Source organism: Poromitra crassiceps (assembly GCF_964638095.1).
Source record: "Poromitra crassiceps genome assembly, chromosome: 6".
Classification (NCBI taxonomy): Eukaryota; Metazoa; Chordata; class Actinopteri; order Beryciformes; family Melamphaidae; genus Poromitra; species Poromitra crassiceps.
This window is the reverse complement of record NC_139627.1, coordinates 54,118,732-54,130,402: the sequence shown is the minus strand read 5'-3', so window position 1 is coordinate 54,130,402 and position 11,671 is coordinate 54,118,732. Positions and strand designations below refer to the sequence as shown.

At 45.6% G+C, this 11,671-nt stretch overlaps 1 protein-coding gene across 1 annotated transcript in view; it reads right to left on the bottom strand.

Annotated features, from left to right (window-relative positions):
- The window catches only part of trhde.1 (thyrotropin releasing hormone degrading enzyme, tandem duplicate 1), a gene marked incomplete at both ends in the record, with an annotated part of 207,594 nt that overhangs the window by 86,946 nt on the left and 108,977 nt on the right, over positions 1-11,671 (bottom strand). Inside the window, one exon of the mRNA XM_083638308.1 lies at positions 1,862-1,927. Coding sequence (XP_083494434.1) covers positions 1,862-1,927 — 66 coding nt within the window. The remainder of the gene's footprint in view (positions 1-1,861; positions 1,928-11,671) is intronic.

Genomic DNA, 11,671 nt, shown 5'->3' with positions numbered 1-11,671 from the left:
TAATTGCCCTAATTACCTAATGATGTGATGATGTCATCAGTGATGTCATCAGTGATTATGTCGTGTTGCAGACCAGGGGGCCTATTCGTGCGTTCCTTTATCGCAACATAACTGGGATGTGGAGGCTAAATGACATCACATCCGTTTTGTTAGCGTTCCATTTGCAGAAAACTTGAGCTGGGAAGTTCACTGTTCATTGGTCAGATCCAGTCGGTAGCCAGGCTAGCCATTGTTAGCAATAATCTAATTCTCAGCAATTAGCAATAGTCTAATTGTGCGTTCACGTCCTCCTTGGATACATTATATTTATGATTTGTGAGCACATGAACGTTGCGTGATGATTCGGGACTACAACAATGGCGGAAAGTATGGAGTCTGTGGCACCAATTGACTGTAAAAAGTGATATATTTTGTTATTCTGTTCATTGCAGCTATTTATTTTGAGTAGTTGCACATTATGGCATGTAGCTACAGTACCATAATGACCCACTACTTGCTTTTAGTAAGAAAACACCAGCCACGAGAAAACAAGCGTCCATGTTTGTTGCTCTTTCCGACTAAGAGCACTTGAATGGGGTCCTGTCGTAATAAATAGGATATATTCGAGCAGCACATGAATGCACCATAACTCCCACAGATGTAAATAGATTGCAGGAGTTAGTCTGAGCCGTCATGTCATCACCGTGTGAAATATAAAAGCTGGACCGGACTCAAACAACCTCATAGGCCATCTGCTGAGCTGCTGGAACACACACACACACCCACACCCACACCCACACACACACACACACACACACACACACACACACACACACACACACACACACACAGTGTGGATTGTTAATGTCAACCAAACAGTGGTGGCCTAAGCAAGCTTGTGACCAGAAGGTCGTCGTCGGTTCAATCCCCCGCTTGCCCCTCCCTCATTACCACCACTGAGGTGCCCTTGAGCAAGGCCCTTACCACACTCACCGTTCTGGCCAGCAGATCAGACTGTACTTGTACTGGTCAGCTTCCAGGTAGGTGTGTGCGAGCGTGCGCGTGTGTAAACGACAGTCAGTCAGACAGACAGACAGACAGACAGACAGACAGACAGACAGACAGACAGGCAGACAGACAGGCAGTCAGTCAGACAGACAGACAGACAGTCAGACAGACAGTCAGACAGACAGACAGACAGACAGGCAGTCAGACAGACAGACAGACAGACAGACAGACAGACAGACAGTCAGACAGTCAGACAGACAGACAGTCAGACAGTCAGACAGACAGACAGGCAGGCAGACAGACAGGCAGACAGTCAGACAGACAGACAGACAGTCAGACAGACAGACAGTCAGACAGACAGACAGACAGTCAGACAGACAGTCAGACAGACAGACAGTCAGACAGACAGACAGACAGACAGACAGACAGTCAGTCAGACAGTCAGACAGACAGACAGTCAGACAGACAGACAGACAGACAGACAGTCAGTCAGACAGTCAGACAGACAGACAGACAGACAGTCAGACAGTCAGACAGACAGTCAGACAGGCAGACAGACAGACAGACAGACAGACAGACAGACAGACAGTCAGACAGTCAGACAGTCAGACAGACAGGCAGTCAGACAGACAGACAGACAGACAGTCAGACAGTCAGACAGACAGACAGTCAGACAGACAGACAGTCAGACAGTCAGACAGACAGACAGTCAGACAGGCAGACAGGCAGACAGACAGACAGACAGACAGACAGACAGACAGTCAGACAGTCAGACAGTCAGTCAGACAGTCAGACAGACAGAGACAGACAGAGAGACAGACAGTCAGACAGACAGACAGTCAGACAGACAGACAGTGAGACAGACAGGTGGTACCTGAGACAGTTTGCTCCACAGGTCGTCTCTGGCTGCGTTACTGTACATGTGGCTCAGCAGGTAATCCTGAAACAACAGAGAGAGACGGTTAAAACCGTGACAGGACGTGACATGACGCGTGGCAGAAAGTGACATTATAGCATGTGACAGGAAGTGACATCATGACATGTCACAGTAAGTGACATCATTACGTCCAGCAGCAGCCTTTTCTCTGTGGCAGATTGCCTGTATAGGTTTTCAGGGTGCAAGATGGAGTTTAGTCCTATGTTAAAGCCCCATTCAGTAACTTTTCCAAGTTTTGCTATTGGAGAAACTCCGCCCTCTGCCTGCAATAGTATCGATAACGATATCGCCGTTCAAAGTCAACAAAACACAGCGCCAGAAAGCTCTATGTACATGTTGTGACATCGGGTACTCACCACGTGATGAAATAATAATGCATAGTCCCGTGAAACATCATTTTCGTAGCAAATCCGAATCGAGTTACTTCCTGGTTTCGGGGAACACAACGCTGCCGCTGTAGAGCGCATGCGCGCATCTTACCACGGGACGTGGCAGACAACTTGCTTAGTCCCAGGGCTGGCCAATGGAGGGCGGTGTGGGATAAATAAAGGCGAGAGTCTCCCTATATTACAAGTCAATCTACCATGTCCTATGACTAAAAAGATCTTATATTACAGTAAAAAAAATCTAAAAAGTTACTGATTGGGGCTTTAAAGTTTCAGATGTTTAAGATATTACATGAGTCAGTCTCCATCTGAAGCACCAAGCAGAATGCAAACCAATCATCAAAGCAATATAGTCAGAGCCACAATGCAAACAGGCAAGTTCAATAAATCAGTGTATTGGAGGAACAATGAAAAGCACTGTGTCACAAAGGAGCAATGCCCTTTACAGTCAGGTCCAAATAAGATCAACCAAACTAGATGGTATTCACAGTTAATCGATAAACAACACAAGTTTAGTTAGTTGAGTTCAGTGTAGTTTCTCCCCAGACTCAAATATTACGTTGAATACTACATAATAAGAGTATCTGTCACTGTTTTGAGGGCGGGACAGTTGAATGACTGACAGGTCATAGCACCAATGAGAGAGTGGTTCATTTTCAAAAGAGTCGAGCTGGGTGGATCGCTAAAGTTGTTACTGATTGGCGGCGCCAGGATTCCGGTGCAACGAATCACTGGCCAGCATTCCAAAAATTCCAGTTTGGTGCAAGCAGTGTATCAGACCCAGAGAGATCTGCAGCATGCAGTAACATAGTGTATCAGACCCAGAGAGAGATCTGCAGCATGCAGTAACATAGTGTATCAGACCCAGAGAGAGATCTGCAGCATGCAGTAACATAGTGTATCAGACCCAGAGAGAGATCTGCAGCATGCAGTAACATAAGCCCTTTTCCCACATGCGCTTTGTACCGCAAAATGACCGGTACGTGGTCTAATGCCTGCATGTGAGAAAGGCGCCGTGCCGGTATAAGCGCGACCCCGTCGTCCCCGACATTTCACCAGTTTCGTGCCAGTCACAAGAGCGGTATGGTCTTAAGGGGACGCAAGTGGAAACGGTTCAGGTCATTTTCCGCGACAGCGGTCCTTCAATCATGGGCGAGGAGTAGCCTACACACGTTGCTTAATGTTCCAGCGGGCATAATCTAATCGCGCACCTTAAAGCAAACTGGCGAAATTATCTTGTGATAGCCTAATAAGAGCAGTATGTCAGCTTGCTGATTTCCGAAGGCATTTTCCGCTATCAGTGGGCTGTGACTTCGTGGACCAGGTTGCAATGCACACAGTAGACAGTCCAACACCAAATACACAGCTGATTGTTCGATATTCCCCTGGTGTTGCGTACCACCAAAGGACTATTGCCAGTCGCAAACGCGCTTCCAGTGGTTTTCGCCACCGGGTGATCTTGCGTGCGGGTCGGACCAGACTCAGCACGTAATACCGGGACATGCGAAAATGACGCAATTCCATTCCACGTCGTCAAAATTGTTCAGAGCATCTTCCCAAAATAAATTCCCTCCTGGTCTCTCTCGCTTCCAGACGGCTCTAGTCTCACGCAGCAGCGCAGAGGTACATAATCATCAGTCATGATCTGTCCCCGGTTTAGTCTATCTTCATATTCTGCGCGACACTCTCATGGGCGAGGTGTACACATGTTGCTTAATGTTCCAGCGGGCATAATCTAATCATTAGCGCACATTAAAGCAAACTGGCGAAATGATCTTGTGATAATAAGAGCAGTAGCATATGTCAGCTTCATGTGTGTGCTGTGCTGATTTTCCCCTCTCCTCTCTGCTCGCTCTCTGGCCACAGTCCGTCCTCCTCCTTCAATCACAGTCCGACAGGGACTAAGCAACGTTGCCGACAGCCAAGGCAAGCCCGGACACACAGTCTGTAAAAAGTGCTTCAACGCTACGCAGGTGAACGGATAAACAAGCAAACTTATTTCACCATTCGGAGTTTTGCCGACACGTCACTCCCCACCCGCTCTGCAGTGCCGCCCCCCCCCCCCCCTCCCCCCCCCATACAGGCAATTTCGCTGATAGATTCCCACATGCCAGAGGAGAGGTGTGAAGGGAAATGTCCGATATTGACTTACAGGTAATTTTCCGGTACGCATGTGGGAAAACGGCTATAGTGTATCAGACCCAGAGAGAGATCTGCAACATGCAGTAACATAGTGTATCAGACCCAGAGAGAGATCTGCAGCATGCAGTAATGTAGTGTATCAGACCCAGACAGATCTGCAGCATGCAGTAACATAGTGTATCAGACCCAGAGAGAGATCTGCAGCATGCAGTAACATAGTGTATCAGACCCAGAGAGAGATCTGCAGCATGCAGTAACATAGTGTATCAGACCCAGAGAGAGATCTGCAGCATGCAGTAACATAGTGTATCAGACCCAGAGAGAGATCTGCAGCATGCAGTAACATAGTGTATCAGACCCAGAGAGAGATCTGCAGCATGCAGTAACATAGTGTATCAGACCCAGAGAGAGATCTGCAGCATGCAGTAACATAGTGTATCAGACCCAGAGAGAGATCTGCAGCATGCAGTAACATAGTGCAGAAGCGTTGCCCCCTCAGATTTTTGAGAGGTAAAAAAAAAAAAAAAAAAAAAATTTTTTTTTTTTTTTTTTTTTTATAAACATAGGCTATATTATTATAGGCTGTGTATGGTAGTTGAAACATAGTTTCAAGTTTACGTTTATGTATGTTTGTAGTTAAAACAAAAACATAAATACTGTATAGGCTACATACAGTACAACACAAAAGGCTGTTATTTACCCTTTGTCGCCACCTGGTGAGTAAATATATATAACTAAAACCATTAGAATTGACAACCGGTCCGCGACTTTTTTTTCCCATGTATCTACCAGTCCTTGGCACAAAAAAGGTTGGGAACCCCTGCTCTAGAGGAAAGATTTCTACCTTCTGAAAAGGCAATACCAGCCAAAATAAACATTGTGTTACATTGCTTTGAAACATGTGGTCTCCCTTTTTTGTCAAGTCCATTGAGCCTGGGCAGTGGCAATGTACTTAGTCTGGTGATTATGGATCTTTCCAGGAGGCTGAGCAGTTTGGAAAATAGCCTTATGGTTACACCTGCTGAGTCTGTTAATTTAAAATTAGATATTCCTCTAAATCTGGCTTCCAACCCCCCAAATTTTTTGCCGCCCTCCGGGCGGCGCCAGAGTTCGCCCCCTCAGATTTTTGGCTTGCATGACGCCCCTGACATAGTGTATCAGACCCAGAGAGAGCTCTGCAGCATGCAGTAACATAGTGTATCAGACCCAGAGAGAGATCTGCAGCATGCAGTAACATAGTGTATTAGACCCAGAGAGAGATCTGCAGCATGCAGTAACATAGTGTATCAGACCCAGAGAGAGATCTGCAGCATGCAGTAACATAGTGTATCAGACCCAGAGAGAGCTCTGCAGCATGCAGTAACATAAGCCGTTTTCCCACATGCGCTTTGTACCGCTAAATGACCGGAACGTGGTCTAATGCCTGCATGTGGGGAAGTCGTCGTGCCGGTATAAGCGCGACCCCGTCGTCCCCGACATTTCACCAGTTTCGAGCCAGTCAGAAGAGCGGTATGGTCTTAACTCATTCATGGCCAGTTTAGGACTGCCAATATTTAGCTCAGGCCAAAGATTTTCATAATTGTTGGTCATCATTCAAGACCCACAGTAAATTATCTATTAGCACCAAAGTGATTTGCAATACCTCAAAATGAAGATGTACGTCTCTGGGTTCACCAGGAAAAAAAAGTGAGCTTTTAGCATGTTCTGTACTCTACTTATAGCCATTTATATACACCCTGTTTTCACCAAAAAGGTCTCTCTGAGAAGAGAAATCGGAGAAAAGGGCATTTTTGTAAAGGACACAATCTCAGGCAGAACTCGCTCTCATTTCTTTTATTTTGAACTGTATTGACATCAGACATGTAAATACTATTCGTTATGACACAAATGACAAAAAATAATAATATATATATATATATACATGAAGTGCTTTTTTTACATTCAACAATACAGTTTACTCAGTGTGAGTGAGTGTGAATGTGTGTGTGTGTGTGCGGGGCCCATGTGTGTCTCTTTACATTACATTACATTTCTTCAAAAAAGAAAAGGAGTTTTCAATCTTCGGCGAAAGATGGGCAAGGATTCGGCCGTCATGACCTCATTCTGAGATGTGGGCTCACAATCGGCTCCTCATCTGAAATAAAAGCAACATATCCTCAGTAAACTATATAATCACATTTAGTACAGAGACAGTGTAGTGTAGTGTACTAGTGTCTCAGTAAACTATATGATCATAGAATGCAGAGAGACAGTGTAGTCTCTCACACACACACACACACACACACACACACACACACTCCTTACCGCGAGATCATCCGGGTCCTGTCGCATTGGAGTCCAGTCTTCCTCGCCCTCGACATGGAAAGTGGCCGTGCTGCTTGGCTCTGTGTGAAAGCAATTTCTGTGGCGAGGCTGCTGTTCTCCTCCTCACAAAGTTGTGACTCCTTCTCGTCTCTTTGGGACCAGGATCGATCATGTTGGTCACGGGTTTGACTACCGCGAACAACTCATCTATGATCGCTGCAGCGCGCCGAGGGGCGTTTCAATGGCGTTTCTCCTCTCAGCAACAGGCAGCGTTTCTCCGTTTTCTGTTATTTCCTCCTCTCCCATTTCAAAACAACAGCTGCGTAGTTGTTTGTTCACGTGTTGTCGGCTTTGTCTTTGAGGCCAGGGACCTGATACCATGTCACAGGCTGGAGAAGTCTTTGAACTACGCTAAACACGAATAGAAACAAAAACACGTCAAACACGTATTTGGCGGGGAGGCACATTCCTGATAAGACGTTAAAGACGTATTTGGCCATGAATGAGTTAAGGGGACGCAAGTGGAAACGGGTCCAGTCATTTTCCGCGACAGCGGTCCTTCAATCATGGGCGAGGTGTAGCCTACACACGTTGCACGTTGCACGTTGTTCCAGCGGGCATAATCTAATCATTCGCGCACATTAAAGCAAACTGGCGAAATGATCTTGTGATAGCCTAATAAGAGCAGTATGTCAGCTTGCTGATTTCCGAAGGCAACCCCGGACACATCAAACGAAGCCAGTCTGTAAAAAGTGCTTCAACGCGACGCAGGTGAACGGATAAACATCGAACCAGCAACTATTTCTCTCAGACACGGATCCCAACTTCTTCAAAGTGCATCATCTAATCATTCGCGCACATCAAAGCAAACTACTTCCACATTTCGCGTCCTGCATTTGCTTTCTCTTCATACATACAAGCTCCCCCCCTCCCCCCGCCCCCCACCATACAGGCAAATTCGCTGCTAGATTCCCATATGCGCGAGCCGAAGTGTGAAGGGAAATTCAGGGAAATGTCCGATATTGACTTACAGGTAATTTTCCGGTACGCATGTGGGAAAACGGCTATAGTGTATCAGACCCAGAGAGAGATCTGCAGCATGCAGTAATGTAGTGTATCACACACACACACACACACACCAGGTGTGAGTGTGTGTGGAGGTCAGAGCTGAAGGAGAAGCTCTTTAATAGAACAAGATGACACACATGATAACAATGTGTGTGTGTGTGTGTGTGTGTGTGTGTGTGTGTGTGTGTTACAGGACAGTATAACTGTATCTGTCGACTTGTCATCATCCCGTCCTGTGTGTATGCATTATCGTGGTTGTCCATTAGACACGTATGTAACTGACTGTCTCCTGTCTGACTGCATCAATAGTCTTTAAATGTCCTTTGTACTTTGTATGGACATAAATAAATAATTTAAGTGTGTGTGTGTGTGTGTGTGTGTGTGTGTGTGTGTGTGTGTGTGTGCGTGCGTGCGTGTGTGTGTGATAAGAATAGTTGTAGCTGTCAGACTCAACAGAGAGAGAGAAGGTAGAGAGTCATTAACAGATAAAACACACAGTTGTTCTCGTGATTGACAGGTCAAATACGGGTCAATAAGAACCAAACCGGTGGCTCATGGTTTCGAGCTCCGCCCACGAAGGGGAACATGGCGCTCAGCTAGGCAGCTGCTACTCATCAGACCAAACAATGCGTTTTAACAAGCTGATATAAACTCACAAAACGACCAGAACCAACTAAACAACTCAGATAACACCGGGGCGAATGTCTATGGAAAGAGCTACAAGACAGAAGGTCTACAAACAAAAAGAACAGGACAAAGCACACACCGCCATGAACGAGGAGGTGACTAACCTGTTGGAAGCCACAGACACACCGGTCTGGGCGAAATACTTACTCCGTGAGACAACATTGATAAAGTCGGACTGCTGCTTACTGACTGAGAAATTTGTGCAGTTTGAGACTAAGTTTGAGAACATGCAGAAATCGATTCAGTCTCTGACAAAAGAAAATAAGGCAACTGTAAACAGACTAACCAACGCCGAAAAACGCATTAGCGGGTGCGAGGACAAAAATAACGTTGTCAGCCCAAAAGTGGAAAAATTGCAAAAAGAAGTTGAAACCCTCCATAATCAGGTTGACGATTTAATCAGCAGAAGTAAAATGAATAATATACGTTTGATAAACGTTAAGGAGGGAGCCGAAGCGGGCGACATGAATGCTTTTGTAGATCGAATCCTGCGCTACATCCTGGACCTCGGGGAGAACGAGAGACCACCGGAGGTGGACAGGGTGCACAGGGCTCCTCGTCCGCGTCCAGATCCCGGCCAGCCACCGAGGGCAATTTTCGTCCGCCTGCTCCGCTGGTCCGATCGCCAACACATTCTCCAGGCAGCAGGGAAGAAGCCTGCTCTCACCTGGGAGGGCTCGCAACTCTTCGTCCGGCAGGACCTCTCCGCCAAGGTGTTACAACTACGAGCGACATACAACGATATCATCGGAAAGATAAAAAACAACGGATTCCGCTTTGGTATACTCTACCCAGCGAGACTGGTCATCACCATTGACGGACAGAGACTGACCTATGACTCTGCGGCCGAGGCGGAGGAGCAGCTCAAAGCTAAACTGCCAAGCATCTTCTGAGTTGAGCTGGTCGTCAGTGAGTAAGACATCACCTATGCCTAAACTGCAACTTTCTTCCTTTTCTCCTTAAATCCACTTTTGCCTTTTTTTTTTTCTCTTTTGTATTTCTTTTATGTCCCCCAGACTTTTCAAGCAGTGCACTGTAAAACATTGTAAAAAAAAAAAAAAAAAAAAAAATGTACTGTAAAACATTGTAAAAAAAAAAAAAAAAAAAAATGCACTGTAAAACCATATGTGAATCTGATGTGAAAGAAAATATAAAAGGTACAATAGCAGGCTACAATAGCAGGCTACTATAAATTAGACTACCGTAAATTCCGGACTATAAGACGCACCGGTCTATAAGCCGCACCTTCAAAGGTGACTATTTTTTTCTTCTATAAGCCGCACCGGACTATAAGCCGCGGGTGTTTTGATGTTTAATTACCATATGTAAGGCTTCGTGCACAGAGGGGATTGTCGGGATCGATGGCTGTTTGGGGAAGCTCCCATTTATTAACATTTCAACAAAACAAAAGTCAGGTCACTAATCCCCAGACAAAATCACACATTGTGGTATTTTTTGTTTTTTTTACAGTGCACACAGTGTCCGCGGTGTGGTGAAAAGAGGGCAAGAGAGGAAATTAAAACAGAAGTGGATTTATAGTTAGAAAGAGTGCTAAAGAAGAGAGAATTCCGTTTTTTATTTTTTTATTTTAGTTACTCACAGTACTATTGACCAGTCCAACTCAAAAGATATTCGGCAGTTTCACTTTGAGCTCTTGTTCCGCCGCTGGGCACACAGTGTCCGCGGTGTGGTGAAAAGCGAAAAAGCTGCTTCTTCCCCGCAGCCTGGAGGATGAGTTGACGGTCGGGCCAGCGGAGTAGGCAGATGAAGATGGCCCTCGGTGGCAGGCCGGGGTCTGGACGTGGCCGAGGCGCCCGGTGTGCGGGAGAAAGGAGGAGGAGGAGAAACCGCCACCTCCACAGCCAGCCACCTCACACACCCCAACTGTTTAATAGTGCCCGGCTCGCATGCCTCTCGGTCGGCTGGCCGGACAATATGCACCCCGCTCCAGCAGCAGCTTCGGGAGGTTTTCTCACTGTGTTCGGGACTTCGGCTCTAACTCGGCCAGATGGCTGGACACGAGTGAAACTCTTCACGGTTGCATTATTTTCTTTAGTGAGTGAGTGGATGGACTTTTGCACGTTTTCAAACTTGTTTTCAAGCTGCTCAAAACCTCTGAGCGATGTCGGACTTAATCGATAGTGTTTCACGGAGTAAAAGTTTAGCCCAAGCGTGTATCTCCAGCCTCCAGCAGGTGAGTCATTTCCTCATTCATGGCGTGATTGCTTCGTCTTTTTCTTTCTGCTTACCTGTGTTGTGTTATGTTATGTTATGTTATGTTGTTAAAAGAGGGCAAGAGAGGAAATTAAAACAGAAGTGGATTTATAGTTAGAAAGAGTGCTAAAAAAGAGAGATTTTTTTTTTTTTTTGGAAAAAATCCATAGATAAGACGCACCGTTATATAAGCCGCAGGGGGCAAAAAAGGCCAAAAAACGGGAAAAAAGCCGCGGCTTATAGTCCGGAATTTACGGTACTGTTTTTCCTCTCTATAGTCTTTTTTTTTTTTTCTTCTCTTTTTTCTTTTTCCCATAGCTATTAAGGACTAGCCTGCCACATCAAAACATTAGAGGGGAATGTTAAGCTAATAAGGAAGTGTGAATTACTTGCAGTACCTTTTTTCAGCAATGGTACTCAACTATATCTGGTCTGAGTGTCCCAGCACTTATTTGTGTTTGCCCATTGGCAACGTTTTATTTTTTATGTTTTTGTTTTTTGTTTTTGTTTTCTCCTCAACGTGTGTGTGTGTGTGTGTGTGTGTGTGTGTGTGTGTGTGTGTGTGTGTGTGCGTGCGTGCGTGCGGGGGGGGGGGGGCTCCACCACTTTACACTGTCACTCAACAACTACGGGCATACTTAAGAGCTACTATGCAGACTGTAAATGGCTAATGTGGTGAAATTTATATCTTTCAATGTCAATGGCCTTAATAGTCCCATTAAACGTAAACGAGTACTGCAATATCTAAAAAATCAGAAGGCCGATATCGCTTTCATTCAAGAATCACATTTGACACTGGAGGAGCACAAAAAGTTAAAGAGGGAATGGGTGGGACAGGTATATGCCTCATCCTTAAACTCTAAAGCAAGAGGTACAGTAATACTTATTAACAAAAAATTACCCTTCTGTGTAACAAAGATTGTAATGGATCCCATGGGGAGATATG